The sequence below is a fragment of the Leopardus geoffroyi genome, chromosome C2 (genome assembly GCF_018350155.1).
Source record: "Leopardus geoffroyi isolate Oge1 chromosome C2, O.geoffroyi_Oge1_pat1.0, whole genome shotgun sequence".
NCBI lineage: Eukaryota > Metazoa > Chordata > Mammalia > Carnivora > Felidae > Leopardus > Leopardus geoffroyi.
Genome location: NC_059333.1, coordinates 152097218 through 152123909, shown reverse-complemented (window position 1 = coordinate 152123909; position 26692 = coordinate 152097218). Strand labels below are relative to the sequence as shown.

General features: G+C 45.3%; 1 protein-coding gene across 1 annotated transcript in view; it reads right to left on the bottom strand.

Moving 5' to 3' along the window:
• Positions 1–26692, bottom strand: part of SCN11A (sodium voltage-gated channel alpha subunit 11) — a 96140-nt gene that overhangs the window by 42517 nt on the left and 26931 nt on the right. Inside the window, exons 7-16 of the mRNA XM_045436520.1 lie at positions 25996–26169; positions 24974–25037; positions 19215–19356; positions 18447–18644; positions 17438–17611; positions 14211–14340; positions 12889–13127; positions 8841–9023; positions 6042–6410; positions 3452–3883 (exon numbers count right to left, since the gene is read on the bottom strand). Of these exons, the coding sequence (XP_045292476.1) occupies positions 3452–3883; positions 6042–6410; positions 8841–9023; positions 12889–13127; positions 14211–14340; positions 17438–17611; positions 18447–18644; positions 19215–19356; positions 24974–25037; positions 25996–26169 (2105 nt within the window). The remainder of the gene's footprint in view (positions 1–3451; positions 3884–6041; positions 6411–8840; positions 9024–12888; positions 13128–14210; positions 14341–17437; positions 17612–18446; positions 18645–19214; positions 19357–24973; positions 25038–25995; positions 26170–26692) is intronic.

Below are 26692 nucleotides of genomic sequence, written 5' to 3'. Positions count from 1 at the left end.
TGACAGCTCAGAGCCTGGAGCCTGCTTCAGATTCTCTGTCTCCCTCTCTCTCTGCTCCTCCCCTGTTTATGCTTTGTCTCTCTCTCTCTCTTCCAGTTTCTGGTCTGACATGGAAGAAGGCCTGGAAGTCTCCACTCCATCCTAACATGTGAAAAGCTAAACGAACTGGAAAACCAATAACTCTTCTTAGAGCCATAAGAGAAATAAGTCCAGGGCAAATTATCGTGCCCCAAATTGGAGAGAAAGACAGGATAATACAGAGAATCACAATTTACCAAAGCGGAAGCCCGGGAGCAAAATCCTCCGTGGGAATCAGTCCCCGAGGAGGGAAACCTAAACTGTAATTGACAAACTGCTGGAGGCTCAGTGTGGACAAGTCTCAGAGATAAAAGTCCTAGGGGACCCAGTCAACAGAGGCCCCCACACATTTGTGAGTTTTAACTCTTAGAGCTCTCCCAGGTTCTCACAGTAAATGTAGGAGAAAAAGCCACACTTGCTTCCAGCAGGGGGAGAGTAAAAGGAACCATTTTGAAACATGCTAGAGAATTCCATTCTTAACAAGCCCTTCCCTCAAGAGAAACTAACCAGAGCCTAACCTGCTGGGGTTTTATCAGGACCTAACTGACCCAGGGGTGGGAAATACCCGACTCTAGCTCACACTAGCCACACTGAGAAGCACTGTTCACGGTCCAGAAGCACAGGCTCACTAAAAGACTGAGACCTAATCATAGGACCACAGAGCTTCTTCATTCCCCTCAAACCTCACCAACACATTGATAAAGGCCCATTTAGAGCATTTCCATCTACCCAGCACATCATGTCTGATTCTGAAGAAAAAATAGAAGGCATACTAGAAGGCAAAAAATATAGGTTGAAGAGACAGGCAAGCATCAGAACCAGTCTCAATATGGCAGTGTTGTTGGAATTGTCAGACCAGGAATTTAAAACAGCTATGATTAAAATACTCGGGGCTCTAATGGACAGAGTAGACAGCATGCAAGAACACACAGGCAAATTGAGCAAGAGAGATGAAAATTCTAAGAAAGGATTTAAAAAATGCTAGAGATCTAACACATTGTAATAGAAATAAAGAATGTCACTGATGGGCCTATTAGTAGACTGGATACAGCTGAGGAAAGAATCTCTGAGCTTGAGGCTATCTCAATAAACATCTCCAAACCTGAAAGACAAAGAGAAAAAATACGGGGGGAAAAAGGAACAGAATCCGTAAGACCTGTGGGGCAGCTACATAGGTGAAACATACATGTAATGGGAATACCAGAAGGAGAAGAGAGAAAAGAACAGAATATTTGAAACAATACACACAATGTTCTAGCCTCAATTATAACTGATAATATTTGGATGGACCCCAGGACATCATGCTCAAGTGAAACAAGTCAGAGAAAGACAAATACAGCATGGTATCACTTATGTGTGAAATCTAAAAAAGCCAAATTTGCAGAGACAGAGAACAGAATGGTTGTTAACAGGGGCTGGAGGGTGGGGGGTGGGGGGAGTGGGTAGTTGTTGGTCCCAAAATACAAACTTTCAGTTAGAAGATGAATAAGGATATAATGTACAGTGTTGTGATTATAATTAATAATACTATGGTATATACTTGAAAGTTGCTAAGAGAGTAAACCTTAAATATTCTTACCACAATAAAGAAATAATTATGTGACATGATAGAGGTGTCAGCTAATACTATGGTGGTGATCATATTATAAGGAGGCCCATGTTAACCTGACACCAAAACCAGGCAGACACATTATAAGGGAAAAACCTAGGGATGCAAAATCTTTAACAAAATACTAGCCAGTTGGATGCAAACATACATAAGAGGATAATAATATACCATGCCCGACTAGGGATAATCCAAGGAATGCCTAAGTGATTTAGCATCCAAAATAAATGTTAAAAATGAGTATCCCAATAAACATAGGAAAAGTATTTCAGAAAAATCGATATACATTCATAATTTAAAAGAAAAATAAAACCTCCTGGCAAATGGAATGAAGGGAACTTCCTCCCCTAAGATCTTAATGGGAAAGGACTTTATGTTTCTAACTAAGACCAGGAGCAAGGCAAGGAATACATTCCCATTATTCCTATTCAACATTATACCAAAGGTTCTAACCAATGGAATAAGGCAAGAAAAAAAAAAGCCCACATAAAAAAAAAAGAAGTTTTTATTTACAGATGAAATACTTATATGCCTAGAAAATCCTAAGGAAACTACAAAAAAGCTATTGGAATTAATAAGTCAGTTTACCAACACTGCAGGATAGATACAAAGTCAAAACACAAAAGCTTATTTATATCCATGTACTAATACCGAACATTCAGAAACTAAAATTTTAAAAATTACATTTACAATAACATAAAAATATTAACAGATAGAGCCAATTTGATTTTTGACAAAGATACCAAGTTGATTCAGTGGGCTAAGAACAGTCTTTTCAAAATACGGTACTATAATCACTCATATATACAGGAAAAAATGACTCAACTCATATCATACACAAGAATTAAGTTGAAATGGATCATAGACCTGAACCTGAGAGTTAAATCTGTAAAATTCTCAAAGAAAACATATGGGAAAATATGTCCAGTTTTGGGTTATGCAAAGATTTCTTAGAATGGAATGAAAACCCACGAACCATAGGAATAATATTGATCAGTGATACTTCACCAAAATTAAAAATTTCTGCTCACTGAAAGATACCGGGAAGGAAATAAAAGCTGTACCACAGGCAGTTAGAAAATATGTGCGGTGTTATACCTATCAAAGGACTTGTATCAAAATATGTAATAGACTCTTACAACTCAATAATAAGAAATAAAGTGGACAATAGATACTTTACCAATGAAGATATATTATGCAATATCATTATTTATCAGTGACATGAAACTTGAAACCACAATGAGATACCACCACAAACCCGTTAGAATGATTACAATGATTGCTAATGGGAATGCAATATGCTACAACCACTGTGGAAAACTCAGGAATATTGAGACAGCCCAGCTGCATCCAGAATGAAGCCTGTAGTTGTTTATTTAGGGCGCTCAGCTCCCTGCCACTCCCTGACCGCCTCATCTCCCACCACTCCTCGCCTACTGGTCCCTTCAGAGACTTTGTTCTCACCACCATCTCCTTTTCTGTGCTGTTCCGTTCACTTCCCACCTTTCAGCTAATCCAAACGTTACGCTTCTTTTAGGGCTCAACCACAGTCACTTGATTCCCCTGTCACCCTGGCCCACTCTGATCTCGCTCCTCTCTGGACTCCTCTGCCATCTCTCCACCTCCGTACGTGCGGGACCACGATTCGAACCGGCACTAGGATGTGCACGCAAATACTGCATGGTGCTCAGAACAGGGCGGGCCACCAGTGCCCCATGGCAGCTCTCCCTTCATGTGACCTCTACGTCTACGTATGAAGCTTCGTACCTGTTTTCCAGCCTCAGGTGGTGCAACGCACTGTGCATTGATTTTGCCTGAAGATTCAAAATCATCCTCTTCCTCTGCAAGTGGGGCCAACCAAGTCCGGTCATGCTCTACACTCAAGGTCTTTGGTGCAGACGTGACTACACCGAACTCCTCCCAGGTCTCCGAGCCCCTTTTCACCCCTGCGACCAGTGGAATGATGTCTTTGCTTTTGGCAGGAGGGTCCCCCGACACCTCTTTTTGCTGCGGTAACGTTTGCCTCCTGCACCACGTGTGACAAAAACGCGCAAGAGTATGGATTACAAAGCAAAAAGCCCAGTGGAACCGATCCAGGGCTAACTGGACTTTGGTTTTTTTGGCCTCTCCATCCAAGCTTCCATCCCTCTCCTCATTACTGAAGGAATTGAGCAGCAAGGCAATGAAGAGGTTGAGTACCTGGGGCGGGGCGGGGGGAGGGGAGACACAAGGGGAATAGGAAGTTTAGCAGACGGGAAGATACAGTAGGTTTCCGGAGCAACTTCTCCCCCAAGACCCAAAACTAACTCAAATGAGAGTTCTACGTCCTTCTGGCATTTACCTATAAAAAAGTTTACCTATAAAATGAATAAGAGGAGAAAAATTGAGGAAGAGAGCAAGGTAAAAGAAAAACGCAAGGGAAATGATGCAAACAGCCCAAGTCTGGCTTGTCTACATACAAGCAACAGATGTTGTAAACCCTGGCCACGGTAAAGCAGAGCTGTGTGGCCATGTATATTCCTTGGGGATCCGTCAAATCCTGACCTTGGTTTTCCTGGAATTGCCCACAGGGATATGGGTCTGATGTCTCATACTGCCGTGGAGTCCTCTCCTGTTGGTACAGTTTGAGAGAGGATGTGCTTTGGGCAGGCTTTTTAGGTCCTGTTGCCTGAACCACAACAAAGTATTGGGACTGAGCCGGAGGGGTTGGAATCGAATCTGCGACTCTTCTGTTGAAGCTTGGATCAATTTAAATTCAGATCATCTCATCAGCTTCCTACTTGGGGATTTTTTGCTGACACTTACACACCCTCCCATTCATCATCTTTACCTCCTCAAGCGCCTTTGTGGCTGTCACCCACTCAAAAATAGACTGCCTTCAGGGAGGCGTATCTTATGAGCTCGAATGGGTCTCGTCACTCTCCCTCAGCTTCACCATAAGAATTCCCAACTGTGGATCTTTGCTCATGCTTTCCTCTCTTTGCTAAGTCCACCTTGCCTCTTTTTTTTTTTTTTATAAATGTTTTTTTTTTTTTTGAGAGAGAGAGAGAGTGTAAGCAGGGGAGGGGCAGAGAGAGGGGGGACAGAGGATCCGAAGCACTCTCTGGGCTGACAGCAGCGAGAGTGATGTGGAGCCTGAAATCACAAACCGTGAGATCATGACCTGAGCTGAAGTTGGACACTCAACCGACTGAGCCGCCCAGGCGCCACCTCCTTGCCTCTTGAGTACCCTTCTCAAGTACTGTATCTTCCACACATCCTTTGTTAACACTCCGTTCCCACTCCCATTGGTGATACCCTGTTCTGAAACTTTTGTATCACTTACTGTCTTTCTAACAACGCTGATCTCGTACATAGGATGAAGCAATGGTGTTCATGCGGATGGTTCATTATATTTGCACGATAGCCCCAACTTGATTCTCAAGACCTTGTGGTCAGATGTCCTGTGTGTCTCTTGTCTCTTCATATCTTTACTGGGTACCCAATTAGCTAATAGTGTCTATGTTTCCGGCTGCAGGTAATAGACTCAAGGTAACTTACACAACAAGAAAATGTAACACAACAAGACACTTGAAAATAAAACAGGGGGATGGGGTGTCTGGGGGGCTCAGTTGGTTAAGCGTCTGACTCTTGATTTCAGCTCAGGTCACGATCTCACAGTTGTGAGATCAAGCCCCGTCCCAAGCTTGGGATTCTCTCTTTCTCCCACTGTGTCCCTCCCCTGCTTGCACACATGTGCGTGTTCTCTCTCTCTCTCTCTCTCCCTCTCTCTCAAAAAATAAAATAAAATAAAAAAATAAAACATGGGGAACACGAAGATAGGTTCGTTCCACCTTTTCCCTCTACCTTCCTAACAACTTTGTGTTAGGCTGGCTCTTCTCCTGCTTGGATAATGTTTGCAGCTCTGAGACGAATCAGTCTTTAATAAAAAGGCCCAGGGAAAGTAAAAGGACCATTTTTTTTTTTTTTTTTAGCTCATCCCTTTTTTTTTTTTTTTTTTAAGAACAAGAAATCTTCCTTACTAGATATCCCTTTACGTCTTATTGCCCAAATTAAGTCACACATCCCTACCTCAGCCATTCATGGACAAAGAGAATACAATTATCTTAGAATAATCACCTGTAGTAGAATAGATATTGAGGCATCAGTCAACATGAGCGGTGTGTGACAAGGAGGTTTTGTTTCATGCTTATAATAATTTCCTCAAGTCAAATTCAAATGCATATTTTAGTATCATATAACATTACATGCATAATTTTATATTTAGAGTAATAATCACTAGCGAAGCATTGCAAAAGAAGGTAATGCATCCGTTTAGTCCATATATTAAAAAAAAAAAAAGATATAAGACACTCACCACGAGTTTTCCTATCACCATGATCAACAGAAAGACGACGACGCACAGCGGTTTACTGGTTTCTTGCATACATTCCCACATGTTTTCGATCCATTCCCCACAGAGGATGCGGAATACCACCAGAAAGGAACGGTAGAAGTCCCCCATGTGCCAGCGTCGTAAACATGGGACTGTAGGGCCACAGGATTTGGTGTTATTCCTTACAGAATTGAATTTAGAGCCGAAAAGCTGCATGCCAACTACGGAGAAAATGAAGACCACAATGGCCAGGACCACAGTCAGGTTTCCCAGGGCTCCGACGGAGTGACCAATTATCTTTATCAGTGTATTTAAAGTTGGCCAGGATTTGGCTAACTTGAAAACCCTTAGCTGTAGAAACAGACAATAAACGAAAGTGGAAGAAAAGCCTGTTAAAGACAAATTCCATCTGCTCAGCTATGTAGTAAATGACACATTCCCAAAGCACAGCATTTAGGATTATCAAAAATCTTTTCAAAGCCAAACCCATCCTAAACATAGTCATCAACTCCTTGTCCTACGCTAACACCCATATTTACTTTTTGTTTTAAAAATGGAAATATTTGGGGCGCCTGGGTGGCTCAGTCAGTTAAGTGTCCGACTTCGGCTCAGGTCACGATCTCACGGTTGGAGCCCCGCGTCAAGCTCTGTGCTGACAGCTCAGAGCCTGGAGCCTGCTTGGGATTCTGTGTCTCCCTCTCCCTCTGCCCTCCCCTGCTCACGCTGTCTCTCTCTCGCTCTCTCTCTCTCAAAAATAAATAAACATTAAAAAAGTTAAAAAAAAATAAAAATAGAAATATTCTACAGAGAACAAACTAAGGGTTGCTGGAGAGGAAGTGGGTACGGGGATAGGCTAGATGGGTGATGGGTATTAAGGAGGGCACTTGTTGGGATGGGCACTGGGATATATGCAAGTGATGAATCACTAAATTCTACTCCTGAAACCAATATACACTATATGTTAACTAACTAGAATTTAAATAAATTTAAGAAAAGAAATATTTTGTTCTGATTTTTGTTAAATGATACTTTGGAGTCATGATGGTGGAATTAAGCATACGTGTCTGTTGCATAACATGAAATGTTTTGGAATTCTATACTATAGAATACTATAGAATACTATACCCAGAGTCAAAAAAGTCTGGCCCAAGGACCAAATCCAGCCAATGCCTGTTTTGGTATGGCCTAAGGGCTTAGAATATTTTACATTTTTACATTTTTAAATGGTTAGACAATAATCAAAAGAAGGGTATTTCATCACACGTGAGAACCGTATGAAGTTCAAATGTCCACGCCTATAAATAAAATTCTATTGGAATACAGTCCCGTCCATTTCTTCTCGAATGTCTGTGGCTACTTCTGTGCTATAACAGCAGAGTTGAATGATTTCGACAGAGACCACCTAGCCTATAATGCTGAAAATATTTACCATCTGGCCTTTTACAGAAGAAAACTGCTAACTCCTGCTTGACATAATTCAGGGCACAAGTCTGAATCTAAACTGTCTAACAGTGATGAGAGTAATATGACATTTTTACCCAGGAGAGAAAAAGCAATCAGCTACTCAAAACACACACGCTGTTTCCAAAAAGAACATTTTTTCCCTGGAACCTTATAGACCCTGTAGGAGACAACGTGGCAACTACGTTCATAGGTCATTTCCTACATTAACTTCCAATGTAAACCAATGGATTTCATTCCAAAGTACAATCCTATCAACTGTTTGGGAGAAACATTTCAGGTCAGTAAGACTTATGACCCAAGAGAAGGATCAGCGCTGTGTCCCCAGAGGGTAGATGGGGGAAATCACGGTTCTGTTCTCATATAGACAACTCCACAGAGTCCCTCCCCTCAGAGCATGGCTGTAATAAGCCTAAACAATCGTAAAGCAAATGTAATTTTGCTCACCTGAGCACCAATAAAACTTCAGGAAAGCAGCCTAAAATGACGCATGACTTTGGGCAGTGTGAACGCCTAACATATCCCAAGTATAAAATGTACACCTTCTGTAACTGGGGCAACTGTCTTACTCCTGGAAATCTCATCCCTGCCAAAATCAACAGCAAATCTCTGGAAGGGGACAAAAGGCCACCTTTTCTGGCTTCCTGCTTCCCCTGTTAGATGTGGTCTCTCTGCAGCTTTCTATCCATACTTCTCATGGGGTCTGTCACGTTCTCTACTTTGCCTCATGGTCATTGCTGGCCCTGCCTTGTCTCGTCTCTAGATGCCAGACTCCTTGAAGACAGTACTTTTCCTCACCTTTCAGCCCTCCTTCGGGTCAGCTCCTACCAGGTGCCTCTGCAAAGGTCACCAGCATGCCTCCATGAGCAGTAGACGGAGGGCCGAGACGACAGGATGGGAATGTGGCCCTGAAAGCCGTGAGGCGGAACCTCATGCCTGTCGGTCTTCACCCCACCTTGGTGAGCCCAGATGTGAGGGTGCCTGGCTCAGAGCTCAGGGGTGGGTGGTGGGGAAGAGATGGAGGGAGGGGTGGTATGCTAATCAAGGAGCAGAATCCTGACACCAGAAGACACAACACTGCACCTGCTTGCCTAAACGATCATCTTGGGAGTGGGGAGGTAGGGGTTCAGCTGGGAGGAGACCCCCGTGGACTCCCAAGAATATCCAAAACCTGGGTGGCAGGGGGAGCGCAGTTTTGAGTCTCTGGTTAAGGCAAGAGGAGTTCAAGTTGAGTGCAAAATAGCCACTGAACTCACTCAAGACTCTCGTCAATCCTGGCAGCTAAGGCATTTCAGTCAAATACAACAGTAAGTGCCTTACCACTCTTAAGGAATGGAAAAACAGAGGACTTTGCTTTCCTACAACCACACTGTTCATCACATCTGCAAAACTCAGAAGAGCGACGATGCTGTCAAAAATGTTCCAGCCTCGGCGGAAGTAGTTGTAGGGATCGAGCGCGATGATTTTTAGGCACATTTCTGCCATGAAAATGCCAGTGAAAACCTGCAGTGAGACAGGGAAGAATGAGAAAAGGGAGCTACTGCTCCTTGAAGATACAATTCTAAGAATGGTCCAAGGGAATTGCAGAAGTCACGAAGAAATACAGCGCATTTTGATTTACTTGGCTCCTCTCCCCCCATTCCTCTCCCCATAGTGCCCATTCCAGTGTTCCCAAACTCGCAGACATCGGTGTAGAGAATAAATATTATTTCCCATTCAGCTGAAAATAAGGCAGAGTGATAGGAAAGGTCAAGCGATCCCTCCTCGAAGTTCCTCTACAATGTCAACGAAAGTTCCAAAATGGGGGAGGTGGGGAGTACACGGCAGCTCTGAAAACTGAAGATAAATATCCTCCATAAAGCAGAACCCAGGAGGAGTTCACCCAACCACTTTGATCAGAAAAAGATTTAAAAGGGGCCCAGAGCAGAGATTTGAAAAAACATGGCCGGGAACAGGAAACATCTTTGAGCAACTCAATATGTAGGCTTAGCCTCTATGATGAATACCATGGGCTAAACCCCGCATTGGTCATGGTTGAAAGGAGAAGTGAGTTGGCGTATAATCCTAAACATTCACTCGCAGAATGCAGGGTTCCTTATTCCAGAACAAAACACCGGAGAATCAAAAAGAAGGGCAACAGTTACAGAAAGCGCTAAACGATGTGATTTCCACGGACACAAATATATGTTTTTGGTTTTGTCTTTGAAAATTAGATAAATACAGGCTGAAAAACACTGCAGTGTTGAATAAGCGGCAGCCAAATTCGACATCATCTATCATCCACATCTTTGCAGACGATAAAACAAAGCATTTCTTCATAGCAAATAGCACATTCGCTCTCACACATACACAAATAAATAGATATGAGAAAACAATAGTATGAAATAATATGAAATATGAAAACAATAGCATGAAATAAGTAATAATAGGATGAAACAATAGTATGAAATAAGGTCATATAAAAAGGTTGTCAGCTATAGGACTCTACAGCTTTGGAAAAGAAAAAGAAACACCCCAGAAATGATTTTTAAACGTCCTTATTAAAAGTAACAGCTGATCCATTTTTATAAATAATTTGATGACGTACTATTTATCTTTAAAAATCCCTAAAATAAAGTGACACAAGTTAAAAAAGAAAAAAAGGGAGGGGGGAATAGGCAAAGATAAATCCAAGATAGGCAAATAGAAATCAAGGGGGCAAAACCGAAAACCAAAAACCAAAAAACCCAAAGCTCGTATCAGACTTTTCCCTTTAAATATTTCTATCTACTTCTGCCCAAAGCGGCAACCAGAGTCTAAAAGCACGCAGTGTTACCTGTTCCAGTTAATTGTGCTGGACTGATCCCTGTCCCCTTTTGAGCTCCTCCTCCCCCTCCTGTCCCCTTCAGGCTTAAGCCGTCTAGCCCTACAGCAACCCTACGTGCCTTGGGACCATGGGTTTTGCAAGCCGACTCAACTGCTGCTCATGGCTTTTCGGGAGCTCAACGTACTCCCCCGATTTAAGCTGTCCCAAAGCCTAGAGAGTCCATTTTCAAGTCCAGTCCCACAGAACCTCCACAGGCCAGTTAAAGCCTCGTCCACCCATCAGAGGAGGGAGGCTCGGATGTGTTCTTGGGAACTCAGGGCTCCAAAGCCTCCTTCCCCCGCTCCTGCGGGGGCACAGATGAGGTGGATACCACCCTCATATCGTGTGCCTAGGGAACGGGGCGCAGGGAATGGAAGCACGTGGCCAGCAATGCAGGTTTCGTGTCAATTTTCAGGGGGCCGGGTGCAGCCACTGCCTGTGAACTCAGACACCAACAATGTCCCTGGGCCTCCTTCTACACCACTTCTGGGGAGAGTGAAGAAGAATGTCACTCAATTATCCAACTTCTGACTGCAAAATGCAGCTTCACCTCAACACCCAGAACGTCTAATCAGTGGGAAATCTGAGAGGGTGGCTTTTGTCATTTCCCACACTTGGATCAGAAAATGAAGGGATGGACAGACAGGCCACCTTTGCAACTGGAAAGCCCTGTCTAGGGGCATGACTTTGGGTTTTGGGGTTATTCTCTGGAACTGATCTAATAACTCCATCCACCAGGAGGTGATGAAGGATGGCTCTGCTGACTCTGTTGAGCCGGGAACCATGGTCTCGTGGGCACAGCTTTCTGTCTCCAAGGGAAATAACACTGTCAGCCCATGTCTGGGATACGTCAGCAGGAGATAGCTGAATACGCTGGCCTAGAGCCCAGAAGACACCAGCCTATTAGAAGGGACCATGTGTGTTAGGTTCATCGAGCAGCATGAAATCTCATCTGACCCACACACACCCACAAGGGCACTTCCTCCCAAGGGCAGTTTGGGGAAAGAAACTTAAATGCAGACTGTATGGAGAGCCACCTTGGTCCTGCACTGTGGTCCCACTGGATCCCTGCTCCTCCTGAGGGGCCCTGGAACTGAGGGTGACAGTTACCTAAACCTGATGCATGGAAGCAGCTCTGTGAACCAACTTCTGATTCAATGGGCATAGCGGGTTCCGATCAGCGTAAAATAATTAATTAAAAAACACATACGTACATATTGCCTAGAAATCCTCTGCAATGCTAAAAAATGATCATCTTTGCTAACAGGACCATAGGAAATAAGTTTCTGCTTTGTAGTCCCCTCATCTTTAAAACTTTCCTTATTTTTAAAATTAAAAAAAAAACAACATGCGTTACTTTTTTAAGCTGGAAAAATAAAATAAAACTTTAAGAATAAATGGCTACAATTTGCAACTATGTAGCTGGAACTAGCTGGTATTATGCTAGGTGAAATTAGTCAGAGAAAGACAAATATCATCTGACTTCACTCATATGAGGAATTTAAGATACAAAAAAGATGAGCATGAGGGAAGGGAAGCAAAAATAATATAAAAACAAGGAGGGGGACAAAACATAAGAGACGCTTCAATATAGAGAACAAACAGAGGGTTGCTGGAGGGGTTGTGGGAGGGGGGATGGGCTAAATGGGTCAGGGGCATTAAGGAATCTACTCCTGAAATCATTGTTGCACCATATGCTAACTAACTTGGATGTAAATTAAACAATAAATAAATTTAAAAAAAAAAAAAAGAAAAAATGGCTACATACTCTGGTAAGATTTTTAGCCTATTCGCTCATTAGCTAATTAGGATAGAACGTTCAGCAGGTAATTTGCTATTTCTGATATTTAGGAGACTAATTAATCCTCGGGAAAAATGCCTTCTCCGGGAACAATAAATTGAGCAGTTCAGGAAACGTCTGCTCTCCTACCTTAATTTTCCCAATTTAACTTGGATTAGATACATCTAACGAGAAACATACTGAAGCAGGCTCAAGTCGGGAACCCCACCCCGCCTTCATAAGCATTGTACTTCATAAGCTTTGCACATAAGCATAAGCTTTCCCTCCTGGGAAGGCAAGCCTCCCACAGCTGCCACGCCCTGGCCCACCTTTCCAGGGGGAATAATAACTAGTAATGGCCGTCACATTATTTTGTGACAAATGATGCCATCAGCATCACTGGGGACCATGAGACACGTTACCAAGGGTCTCTGGACATCATTAATGTTTTCTTGCCCCCAAGATCGTGCCAAATAGCTGACCTTTTAAGATGTCTGCTGCCTTCTGGCCTACCACTGGATGGCTAAAGAGATGCCTTGGCATACCAGAGGGCCAACACAGGGGCCATGGAAAAATTACCAAACGAGTAAAAACAAAATCCTAACAGTTGCATTTGCCCTCGAGTCTACTTAAGGGGACCAGGGACCTAGGCTAGGTTAGGCCACTTACAAAATGTTTAGACTTTGAAAGAGTTATAAGTCACAGTTTGGAATATTTGTATATTTTAAAAAGCCTAAAGTTACCAAATTCCCCGTATACAACATATACTCAAAACTCTGGTCCATTTTGTAATGCTCCAAGGCCAAGAAGACAGTGTTGATTACGATGCAGATGGTGATGACCAGCTCAGTAAAGGGGTCGGTCATCACGACTCGCAGGGTCTTCTTAATGCACAGCCACTGGGGGCTGCAGTTCCACACGAGGTATCTGGACGCCACGTTTCCCCCACATGGGAGGCAAGGCTCCTGTGACTTTTCTTGCTCTGGAGAAGGAGAATGGGAGAGCAGTTGAGTAGTTAGCTATGAATCCATGTGGCCGCTGTTTGCCTGAGTGCATTCCACTCTCTTCCCCCCCTCTTCCCTACGGTCTCTTGTGAACAACGTGATCAGCCAAGAAGGGCGCTGACGGGTGCAGCCAGAAAGGTTTGCCATATACAACTTCCCTGTGGTATAGCCATGTACATCCAGTCTTTATACTTGTGTTGAGCATCTGGGAGCTGAGCTGCACCGTTAGAGATACAGGTGGGGAAGTCAACACTCACAGGCTGTGAACCCATGAGAGAGCAAGGTATAAGCTCAAATTATGTTCATTCGAGGCAGACCACGGTGACAGCTCTACCAGAGGCACACAGAGCTACCAGGGCTCAGAGGAAGGCCAGGTATTCAGGCAGGGGCATCTTTTGTTTTGAACCAAAAGGTACTCTATCAGCAGGTTGAATTCAGGCCACAAGGCCACTGTACCCCTGATTTCCGATTTCCCTGGCACCATTTCAAGGGACTCATACAAGCCAAATGAAGCGATGCAATAGGGCTCAAAAGTGCTAAGGACGAACCTGACCCCGTCCCTGTAAGGACTTGGGTCCTGCCTTTGAACACCAACCCCTCAGTTGGGGGTCCTGGTTACCTGCTGTGGATGAGGTCCGTCAGATGATTCCAGCCTATCTACACAGGTCTTCCACTTTGCATGCCAGATTCCTAACTCTAACTTCCATGACAACCGTCACCTTCTGGAAACTTCTGTGTCGTCTCTTCTTTGGTCACTGTCATTGCCACTGCGACCCCCTGTGACTGCCTGGCCTGATCAGGGTGGGTAAGGGTGGGGGTCTTGTCTGTACTCTTGGTCCTACATGCCAAAGCTAGCCAGTTCCCACCAATACCCAAGGGCCAACTCAGGGTGGGCCTGCTTCCTCAAGCCACTTGGCTCCCATGCTCCAAAGAGGCACAAGAAGTCACTCTGCAGGAAGCAGAAGGGGCTACAGAGGGCTTCTGGGGGAGATGGAAAGAAGGAAAATGGAGGGACGTCACTGCAGTTGGGCTGTCCCTGGGGCCAGGAGGGCAGAGCTTACCCTGCATGGTGATGGTGAGGATGCTGACAGCACTCAGGGCCCTCTGCCTTTGGAAGGGGTCCCCGTGCTCATCACAGAAATCCACTGACAGATTCTGGGACAGCCGTTTGGTTTGCTCTAGGATGTGTGGCTGTAAGAGAAGGCAGGCATGGTAGACCTTCAAAGGGAAGGGACTGCCCCTCCTCAAAAGGTCACAAGCTACTCTGAACGCCACATGCCTGGAAAAGACTTAGTATCTTATATAGCTCTGCTCCCTTCCATCTCATGGCAGGACGAAGGTTCAGCTTTCCTGTTTCAGATTTCATAAATAACTAAAATACAGGGTGGCATTCATACTTTTTAATGTATGCACATTTCCAGGATCCTAACTATGGAAATGTTTCTTTCTCTGTGATTTATTCATTGTCAACAAAGAGCAAACAAAATTTTACAAAAAACGAAGGAACAATAAACGGTTCAGGACACAAAAGCAATAAAAAGTCAAAATTAGAAATAATGTTTTTGAGTGGCAGGAGTGGGGGGATAGATACATTTAGAAGGGTGGATCGGGGCCAGGTTAGAATGGCTGCCTAAATTGATTTTGAAACAGTCAGTAACTAAAAAGAACAGCCAAAATAAATATGACAAAGTCTATATACTAAACCTCAAGCATTCTCTCAGGCTGTGCTTGGGGGCTCGACTCTCGTCTTACCTACAATTCTAAAGTCTCTGGACACGACAGTACATAAATCTTCAGCTACCTAGAGAATTACCCGTAATGACTTGTTTCCCCGAAGTTCTGACCAACCGTGGCCCCAGAGGGAACTATTTTATTTTAGTTAAGTTTATTCATTTATTTTGAGAGAGAAAGCATGCGTTGGGGAGGGGCAGAGAGAGGAGAGAGAGAGAATCCCAAGCAGGCTTCATGCTGTCAGCACGGAGCCCCATGCGGGGTTCAAACCGTGAGATCATGACCTGAGTTGAAGTCAGATGCTTAACTGACTGAGCCACCCAGGTGCCCCAGGATAAGCTATTTTAAAGGCAACCTGTAGTCTTTCTATAGCTATTTCCTATTTTGGCTTAGGGAAAAGACACTTTTTATTAGCTGTCTGCTCTTGGTCTATTGTTTTGTGAAATGAGAAAAAAAAAACCTTCAAAATATTAAAAAATATTTGCAGGCTCTTCAATATGCTATGGTCTGACATTAGAGAAGCCTCTAAACTGAAAGATGGGTCCCTGTCACTCCACCAGAGAACTGCACACAGCAATGGACGAGGTCTGCCCACCTACTTCTGTAAAGGCCCCCGACCCCCTTTCCCCACCTCCCCTCAGGCATGCACCCTCCCTTCCGACCACTTCACCTCTTCCTCCCATCTCAGAAAAGTGGCTCTCGCCATTATTCCCTGGCCTGTATCTTCAACGTTTTCCTCTCCTCCGATTTTTCTCTCCACAATTAAAACATGTTCAAACATCCCCCACCACACTGATAAAGATAGGGTTTTTCTCCACCCCTCATAGCTTCATATCTGCTCGGCCTACAAAATATCCCTGCTAGGATGCCCCACAGGCATTTCAAACTTGCCACAACCAAAACTGAGCTCGCCATCCTTCCCTCCCCCAGGACAAGCCCCTTTCCGGTCTCGGTAACCTACCGTCCATCACGTTGGCTACCCAAGCAGTCAACCTGGCATCTTCCCCCTCTCTGCATCTATCTAGTCAAGTGCCAAATTTTCTTTTCTGGAAATCACTGTACCATTATTGTCTCTTCATCCTCCTGCCCTCACCACAGTTTAAGCCCCTGTCTCCTCTTACTTGGATGGCCGCCACAGCTTCTCAACTGGTTCCCTCCAGTCTCGTCCTGCTCTGGTCCGGTCGCTTCAGTGCATCTAGGATTTCAAAACTGTCAACCTGGTCAAGTCACTCTTTTGCTCAAAAGCTTTCACGGGCGCCCGGGGGGCTCAGTTGGTTGAGCGTCCAACTTTGGCTCAGGTCACGATCTCATGGTTCATGAGTTCAAGCCCTGTAGCATACCAGGCTCTCTGCTGTCAGCTCAGAGCCTGGAGCTGCTTTGGATTCTGTGTCTCCCTCTCTCTCTCTGCCCCTCCCCTGCTTGCACTCTGTCTCTTTCTCTATCTCAAAAATAAATAAGTATTTAAACAAACAAACAAACAACTTTCAATACCGCTTAGCCCTTGGTCCCTGAGTAAAGGGTGAGCCCCTCAGCTCGGCTTCAAGGCCTTTTGTGATGACCCCATCCTACCGCTATAGCCTCTTGCCAGGCCGTCTCCAGCCTCATACACACATGCACGTGCACACACACACACTCACAAGTGTTCTACGAGGTCACATTCTCCCGCTCTCCTTTGCCTCCAGGCCCTTGCGTGTGCCGCTCCCTCTACCTGTGGTGCTCCATTCACTTTTTCCCCAGGGATGAAACACTAATTCATCCTTTGGGCACGGATGCTTTTTTCCTCTGGGAACTCTTCTGATCCATGGCTCTTCTCCCGCCCCCCACCCCCACCCCCAAGTCATAGATGCTGCCGCTGGCTGGGTCTGTATGTCCCCGGGTCCTCCCTGAGGGCTTTCTCTGGCGACCTGACCACCCTCTGCCCTAATGAACACAAAGTCAGAAAGGCAGGAAAATGATTGTCACCTGAATCCAGCAGTCTGGAACCAATGATGGACCAAAGTGGGTGTATAAATACTCTACTGCCCTCACTCCACGGAGATTAACCTCCAAGCGCCTTCAGTGGTAACCAGCTTAATGACGAACCTTAGTTGGCCACTTTATCTTCCATGTGACCCTTCTTCTCACTCCTCTTGGTGCTTCTTGGGATCACTTCCCAAATAATCTGCCTGCACTTTAACGTCTCAGGGTCTGCTTCGCAAGGAACCCCCACTAAGACATGGGCTTCTCCTCTGTTCTCCCATATGTGATCATCATGTCAGCTGTCATACTAAACAATAACTGCCTCCTTGTTCGTGTGTCTTCATCGTTAGTCGTCTGTGTCAGACATCTCACATAGCCCTCGTACCTACCCCAGTGCCATGTGGCTGGTAAACCCTGTCCACACTTCAAATAGATGTTTGTAAAGAAATGGGTAGTTGAATAGATGCATGGATGTGGGAAAGTATGTGCAAATGGATGAATGACTAAATGAATGAATGAATCCCTTCAATTAGGCTGACAACTTGACCTGTCCCCCTAACGGTGCTATAGGATCATTAATCCCTGGGCCGAGACTTGCCTTTTTCGTGGAATCTTCATCAGAATCTGATTCTGGAGGCTGGTCTTTCCCAGAGTCTCTCAAAAAAAAGGACTTTCGTTTCCTGTTACCAAATAGCTTTCTCTTCTTTGGGGAAAAAGATGATGCCTCAAGGGAATTAAGTGAACTTCTGTCAATTCCCATGGCAACCAGAGCCTTAGAAAGTGAACAAAAGCAATTAATAAACAGATTATACCTCCCCATAAAACACTGCAAATGACCTGACCTTCGTGAGCGTTCTCTCCTCCCTTCTGGAGGCGTCCACCCACTTAGATTGCTCATCGCCGACTTGGAATGTGCTAGCTTTGTTATTATTTACCAGAGGGACATATCCTGTTTATTTATCCACAGAGACTGCAGCCTCAAAGGCAAGGTTAATGCTTTCATGTCTCTATCGCTAAACCGTAGCACGGCACTCGATACGTGTCTGTGCCTGATGATGCCGGTATTAAACATGTTGGGGCCTCCCTCTGACAAATCTCCGTGGAGGATGAGAAAGAGAACAAAACATGTTCCTGAAGTCTTAGAATTGGAAAAATGTAAAGACGCCAAGAAACGATGAGAATGGCCTGTAAATATGACGGGAATTTCAAGAAGGGAGAGGTAGTCATGGCTATTGTGTCTAGAGCACCATTGTACTTTCCCAAAGCCTCGGCAAGCGAAGGCCCTGAATACAAGCATCTCCGGGTTCCCATAAACAAGCCTGGAGCACAGCCTTAATTTACATATATGTATATTTTATCCTCTAGCCCCGGTTTGGGGTCTGTCCTACAAGGCCCAGGTCTCCGAAGACCGAGGATTTCCTGCTCTCAAGAGCTCTGTGCCTGGACAGCTCAGTAAGAACAGCAGCAGAGCCAGTCTTCAAGGGGCTTAAATTCTCCAAAAAGCATAGTAGAGAAGGCTCTGAGCCCCGGCCTAAGGCTCAAGGCTTCGTGACCTCTGCAGTCCACCCCCTAAGCAGACCCCACTGTCTGACGCTGCGTGTCCCTACCTCCTTTTCCTCCTTCAGCAGCCGCTGGGCTTCCTGGAACATCTTCTCCTTGGCCTCGGTCTCGGCAGCTACGTTTCTGTTCTGCTCTTCGTAAGCCATGGTGACAACAGCCAGGGTTAAGTTAATCAGGTAGAAGGAGCCCAGGAAGATGACCACCACGAAGAAGAAGACTGAGAAAAGCCCTGAGGTACGCAAGGTCTGCAAAGGACACAGCACACGCTTGCGTCTGAAGCCTTGTTCCGCAGGAGGTGACCGTCACCTCAAGGAGACACAGCACAGTGGCAAGCGGCCCGCCCCCAGCACCGGTTGGCTAAGCCGCCCACAGCAGCATCATGGATAGCCTCCCGTTCCCGGGGGGCTCCTGCTGCCCATCAGTGAGGAGAGGCCGGCCCTGAACTCCCATGTGAGTCTCAGAACTTTATGATGACTTTCTCAAGGGTATTTGCATTTTAGAATTGAAAAGGCAGGAGAGAAAGGAATGCTTCCTGAAAACCCCAGCTTGGGTAGCAGAACCGCAGGCTGCAGGGAATCTGGAGAGGGGCAGCATTTCTAGGAAAAGGAGGCACTTTTTTTGGCGTTTCTAACGGCATATCTGAAGTAGAACCTAACAGTACAACTGCTGAGGACGGAGAGCAGAGGACAATGGCGGGGAGTGGATGGCAAGTTATGAACAAACGACAGAAATGTCGATGAGTGATGGAGGGGGAGGGAGGGAGGGAGGGGGGAGAGGGAGAGGAGGGGGAGGGGGAGGGAGGGTAATTAGATAACCTGTTGATAAAGCTTCTCCCAGGAATCTTGGGTTATCAGCCGAAACATGGACAGAAAAGACCAGCCAAAGTTGTCAAAATTGGTATAATTATAGTCAGGATTCCTTTTGGTGTGGTTGCACTGAAATTGTTCAGAACAGGCACTAGATGGAAACAAAGGAACAGAGGAGGAGTTACATTCCAGGCCAGCTTCGCTCCTGCCTCCCGCCCATCCTGGCCAACGCACCTGTTCTTCTGGGGACCACGGCTCCCATTGGAAAGCCCTAGAGCTTTTGTCGAGTGACTGTGCCCCAGCTGCCAAGCTTCCCAGCCCTCACCTTACTGTGGGCACTCACTGGCTCTTTTCAACTGGATTGATTAGTAAGTTCATATTAGCAGGTTTTTTCTTTTCATTAAAAATGGAGTGCGGGGACGCAGTGAACAATTAGTGGTAATAAATATGAAATCTCCCTCTCTCCTCAGACCCTCAGTCCCACTTCCTAGAAGCAACAGCTTAACAGTGACTTCTATAACTCTCCACAAGTTTTCTACAAAGAGAAGCACGTATGTACCCGTATACACCTTTTACAATACATTTATGGGAGCGTTCTTTGACCGCTCTCTTGCGCCTTGTTTTTTTTCATGGAACGAGATAGCACGGAGGCCTTTCCACACGACCACACAGGGAAATATCTCATTTCTTTTCGTGCCTTACAGCCCGGTGATTTATTTAACTGCTGTGCGAATGGTGAAGATTTATGCTTTAGTTGTTAAGTCTTTTTGGTCTCACAAACATTTGGGTTCTACTTTACAAACAGTGGATATCGTGTACATGGGTCTTTGCCCACGTCATCAAAGCACACATCACTAAGTGCATCTATCAGGTAACACTAAGGGTACATACTTTCTTCATTGTTGATAAGTACAGCATTTTGATCGAAGGAATACATGCGTACAGTTTAAAAGCCACGCGGTACCCAAAGACTTGTAATTAAGACCTTTATCACCACTCTTGAACCACCATTTACATACCCCAAAGTCAACAACTTTCAACCCGTTTATGTCCGTACCTCTAAAGATAATGTTTATGCCGATATCTCTCAATTTTAGTCCTTGGTGATTAAGTTGCTGCTCTGGTAGATGAGGGTTAGCTCCCCAACATCCTATCCCACTCCATCACCACTTACATCCCTCTTTCCAGAAAAGTACCGCGGCCTTGGTTGATGGCCCTCCCCAGTCAGATCCATTTTTTGTTGGCTCTTGTGTGTTTCTTTTTCCAAGTTGTATTTCCTCATTTTTCTGGAACAAATCTCAAGTGGCTTCTTAAGAAGACTGGGTGATCTTTGCCTATGTGAGTATACTTTTATCCTGCCTTCACAGTTGATAGTTTGGTCAGAAGTAGAATTCTGGTTTGAAAATAATTTTTCCTTAGAAATATGAAGGCATTGTGCAGTGGTTATCCTGTGTCGCTGTTGAGAATTCTGATGTCATTTTGATTTTTGTTCCTTTGTGGGTAACCTTTTTCTCTTTATTTTAAGATCTTGACTCCTAAAGGTTCTGAAATGCCACAATAATGCCCTTGGCATGGCCTTTCTTCATTCACGGTGTTGGGCACTTTATGGGACACGGAGGGACAGAGAGACGTGCATCCTCAAGCTCAGGAAAATTCTTTGTATTGTTGCATTGCTAATTTTCTCCCTTTTGTTTTTTCTGTACTCTGTTTCAGAAATTTCTATTTAGTCGAAAGTTGGAATTTCTGGATTGATACTTATTCTCATATTTTCTGTCTCTGTCTGTTGTTGCTACTTTCTGGGGAGTATTTCCTCAACTTAATCTTTAAAAAAAATTTTTTTTAATGTATTTATTTTAGAGAGAGAGAGCATGGGGGAAGGGCACAAAGATACAGAGGATCTGAATCGAGCTCTTTGCTGACAGCAGAGAACCCAGTGTAGGGCTCGAACTCACAAACCATGGAATCATGACCTGAGCCAAAGTTGGACGCTTAACTGACTAAGCCACCCAAGTGCCCCTCCTCAACTTAATCTTTTAATCCTATTATTGAGTTTTTGTAATCATGTTACAAAAAAAACTTGTGTTCACTGTTCCTTTTTTTATGTTTCTATTAAAAATTTTAATATAATAATTAAGTAAATAATAATTTAATAATTAAATAAATAATATTTAAAATTTTTAATGTTTATATTTATTTTTGAGACAGAGAAAGACAGAGCATTGACTGGGGGAGGGGCAGAGAGAGAGGGAGACATAGAATCTGAAGCAGGCTCCAGGCTCCGAGCTGTCAGCACAGAGCCCGACGCGGGGCTGAACTCACAAACTGGAAATCATGACCTGAGCCGAAGTCGGACGCTCAACCGACTGAGCCACCCAGACACCCCTGTTCCTTTTTCATAATGAGCTATTTTTGTTTTTATGTACACAATAGCTCTTTTAATTTCACTGAGGACCCTATTTAAGGTTTTTTTTTTTTTTTTTTTTTCGTTTTTTTTTTTTTCAACGTTTATTTTTGGGACAGAGAGAGACAGAGCATGAACGGGGGAGGGGCAGAGAGAGAGGGAGACATAGAATCGGAAACAGGCTCCAGGCTCCCAGAGCCCGACGCGGGGCTCGAACTCACAGACCGCGAGATCGTGACCTGGCTGAAGTCGACGCTTAACCGACTGCGCCACCCAGGTGCCCCCCTATTTAAGGTTTTAAAAGTCCTTGTTGGTTCTCTCTAAACTGTTGTTTTGTCCACAGCTCTTATGGCCTGAATGTTTGGGTCCTCCTGAAATTTGTACCTTGCATTATCTTCAGTGGGATACTGTTTGGAGGTGGGGCCTGTGGGTGGTGATTAGAGCAGGAGAGTGGAACCCTCATGATGGGATTCATACCCTCATAAAAGAGACCCCAGAGAGCTCTCTCACCCCCTTTCTGCCATGCGAGGACACAGCAGAGAAGACTGCCACCTACAATCTGGAAGAGACCCCCACTAGAACCCAACCAAGCTGGTGCCCTCATCTTGAACTTCCAGCCTCCAGAGCTGTGAGAAATAAATTCCTGTTGTCGATAAGTCACTCCGTCTACTGTATTTTGTTATAGCTGCCTGAACTATGACAATGATCATTTTTCCCGTTTCTTTATGTCGGCCCCTTTATGCCAAAGGCTTTCTTCAGATACCTGGTAAGCCTGGGCTGTTCAGTCACATTTAATCAAAGGTCCTGACAAATTGATTGGGAGTTTGCTTGGTGGGCAGAATAGGACTCGGTGAGGGGTAGACTTGGCGTTAGGGTGACTCAGAAGGAAGACATCCATTGTGCCCCTTTCTCAGACCTCAGTGAAGCCCTACTATTCAATTCACAAATCTTGCTTTCTGTCTCCTAAATGCCTTTGGAACTCGTCCATCCATTTCTCATCATCTCCACCGCACTGCTTCGTGACTCTCACCTGTATCAACGTAGTCTCCTAAGTGGCTGCCTCATCTACTCCATGCATCCATTCTCCACGTAGCAGCCACAGGGACCTTTATAAACCCCTAACCTGGTCAGGTCTTGTTTCCTTTGTGATCAAAGTAAAAATCCTTGGCACTGACGGGCTACCAGACCCTGCAGAGTTAGTTCCCGTCTCCTGCCCCTCTGCCCAACAAGCTGCTGGGTTTCTTCTTACTCCCCCTGACCACTTACCCTCAGGCGCAAAGCCTTGCCCGTTACTTTTCTACTGAATGGACTTGTTCACACTATCTCCTCACCTGCCAGAACCTCCTACTCATGCTTCAGAACCAGCCGGATGGTCTTCAGGGCACGAGGCAGCGAGGAAAGGCTGAAGACCAGGCCTGGGCCCTGGGCAGATGGAGACCTGCCTAGGAAGGTGACCTGAGACCTGCCATCTCCTTGGAAACTACTGTGCTATGATCAATGCAGAAGATCATGTACTAAGAGTTGGTCTACCAAACACCTGGCACACCTGGGTGGCTCAGTCGGTTGGGCGTCCGACTTCGGCTCAGGTTGCGATCTCGTAGTCCATGAGTTCAAGCCCCGATTGGGCTCTGTGCTGACAGCTCAGAACCTGGAGCCTGTTTCAGATTCTGTGTCTCCCTCTCCCTCTGCCCCTTCCCTGCTCACGCTCTGTCTCTCTGTCTCTGAGAAATGAATAAACCTTAAAAAAAAAAATTAGAAAAACACAACACCTGAGCTTTGAGACTACACCTAGACTAGAGAACTGAGACCGGCATACAAGCTTAGAGAGACAAAGGCACAATAAAGACCATTTAGAAGCCAAGGCTGCGGTGTCTGTGTGTCCAGGTGGCCCAACCCCCCTTGGATTTTGCCCATAGTAACTGTACCTGCCCTGTGTGGGGTCAAGGAAGCACTGTACGTTACAGTGTTTGTCTCCTCATTAAACGAAAGCACTGTGGATGCAGTGTCCTGCCGGGGATCCTTTCAGAAAGCTCAATAAACTTTGTATTAGATTAAAGCCTATGGCGTCTTGTGAGCTTGGCTGAGTCTGAACCTGTGACTGTCCCACGTGGTATTGCAGGACGCTTCTCTCATGTTATAGACAGTGTTACATCCCCTGTTATTTCTCTCAGTATCTACACATCTCTCTTAAAACACTCATCATACTTTCAAAGACTCAAACACATTTTCTCTCGTTCCTGCGAGAGGCCAGCTTCAAGAAGAATATGCTCCCTGGTTCGCACTTGGACTCTTTGGCCTTAGCACAGAGCTTGGCATGCTGCTGGCCTTTGATACTTATCTGTTACTGGGGCGCAAATTTAGCCTGTTTTGTGAGAAGGATTTGCGTATTATCTTAATTTGAAATATGCTCATTAGGGGCGCCTGGGTGGCTTGGTCGGTTGGGCGTCCGACTTCGGCTCAGGTCATGATCTCACGGTCCGTGAGTTCGAGCCCCGCGTCGGGCTCTGTGCTGACAGCTCAGAGCCTGGAGCCTGTTTCAGATTCTGTGTCTCCCTCTCTCTCTGCCCCTCCCCTGTCCATGCTCTGTCTCTCTCTGTCTCAAAAATAAATAAACGTTGAAATATGCTCATTAAATCACCCTGAATTGAATTTCTCACCACAAGAGAGCACTGAGACCCTGGAAGAAAGAAGGGTATCCCCAAAGGGCCAGAGGGCTACGAGCGGCCTGTGAACACACATAAAACCGTGTACGAAATTAGAGGCTTTGGTGATCAACACGTGAGCACCTGAGAAAGACGTTCAGATAGCCTTGCATCAGGACCATACCATTGAACAGAAAATAAGGATTCCATGAGGCTCTCAGTCATAACATTCTTCCTAACCTTTGAAAGTCCTGAATGCTCACTCCATAAAGTCAAAATACTACATTCTCAGTAGGTTTCTTCAGCTACTAATTCAACCTAACTTTGGGGAGGAAGGGAAGCTGCTGCAAACACTTGGAAATAATTATTATATTATTTTTTAAAATTATGTTACATTATTTTTTTATTATTTTTAAGCTATATGAAATTAATTGAATTATATTAAATTCATGTTTAAATGAATATCATATCAATTACAGTAAGTTTATTGTTTTATTATTAATTTTAAAAATAATTGATTTTATTTTTGTTAATTACAATGGTGAGTTGTTAATAACTTAATAATGCATGTCGAAACTTGCGTAGATGCGTGCAATAATCGGGACTGTTTGTCAACTGCCATCACTGCCTCCACGAGTCATTAGATGAAGACCGTTTGCAACATCACCCCAAAAGGTCCACAAGTGATCTGCTTGGGAGAAAACAGGAGAGTGTGAACCTCTTACCTTTCACCCATCCAGCTGCCACATATTCTGAATTCAGTGGAATCTTTCTTTTCAAAGCAATGGTCTGAAAAGGAAAGAATCATAAATTCAGATTTAAAAGCAAAACCTGAAAGGAAAGACAACAGCCAATGTGCCAGGTTTGCTTGAAACCAATGGTTTGGAATCCTCTAAAATGATCGAAGTGGGCAGCCAGAGAAGAAGCAGACAGTAAGCCCTCAGGAAGGAGCAAGAGAAAAGGAGGGAAAGGAAGAAGGAAGAAGGACGAGGAGGAAGCAGGGACACCACCACGACCCCCTGGCCTCTCAGTGCATAAAACTGAACCGGAGACCAGGCCCTGGGGGAAGCTGGACACAGACTCAACCCACGAGAAGTTAAATAAACCAAGACAGACATGGAAACGGGGTAGCCATGTGAGATCCAGGACATGTGGAATTGCTGGAGGGTTGACCTCAGTGTGGAGAGGGTGCAACAGAAGAAGTGATATCGGGGCTCCTGGGTGCCTTAGTCGGTTGAGTGTCTGACTTTGGCTCAGCTCTTGGTCTCATGGTTTGTGAGTTCAAGCCCCACAGTGGTCTCTGTGCAGACAGCTCAGAGCCTGGAGCCTGCTTCAGATTCTGTGTCTCCTCTCTCTACCCTCCCCTGCTCACGCTCAGTCTCTCTCTCTCTCTCTCTCTCTCTCTCTCCCTCCCTCCCTCTCCCTCTCCTTCTCCCTCTCTCTCTCTCTCTTTCTTAAATTAAGAAAAAAAAATAAAGCAAAACATGACATAGGGTGGACAGATCCACAGGGGAAGGGATGGGAGCTGACACCACTTGTATGGATATGGCTTCAGGCTTTGCCTTCTCCATGGAAACCCAAAGAATGAGGCAGTTCTCTAAGAAGCGCATCTGCCCATGTGAGACCCCTGGAAGGATGAAATCATCCTTCCTGCTAAGACTCTCGAACGTAGATCTGTAGATAGCATGAATGGTGAGAATAAAAGTTAACCATGCACGGACCAAGGTGTGGAAGGTAGAATATTTACCGTCAAGGTTATCCATATCCTTACAGTCCTTCCTGACACATCTCTGGTTCAGATTTTCCTTAAAGAGCTGCTGACCTACCAGGGCGAAGATGCTGAGGCAAAAGAGAGTCAGGATCATCACGTCAACAAGCTTCTTCACAGAGCGCAGCAAGGCCCCAACGATGACCTTCAGACCTGGGGAGGAAAAGGACCAGGGTGGGAAGAAGCCCCCACTCACGTCTACAGCAGACACAGGCAAAGGGCATGGAGCGAATGTCCAAGGCCTCGGGTGTCACCTGACTGCCAGCTGGGACTGTAAACTAGCCTGGCCCAGGATTCTGCTGCCACGGGCTCTGATTCTAACTCTGCCAGAGCAGTTATGTGCCATTGGGTGGACGCCAGTCTAGGGCTCAGCCTCTTCCTCCCGCCCTGTGTCTGTGACGGGGTTGCTCCGCAGGGCAAGTTAGAAGACCGAACAGAAACATCCCATATAGGCAACTTGATTACAGTTGTGCAGACAACGCACAGCTGGGGGTCACGTGCAGCATTAAGGCCACAGTGAGGCCACCCTAGAGGAGGACACAGAGCTGTATTTAACATGCAGTGGTCACTACCAACCACAAGCTCTGCAAGGTGCCATGAGACCTCGCTAAATCAGGGGGCAGGGAGCTAGAAGGAGGAGCTCTTTCTGGACTCAGATAATGAGAATATTCTAGGG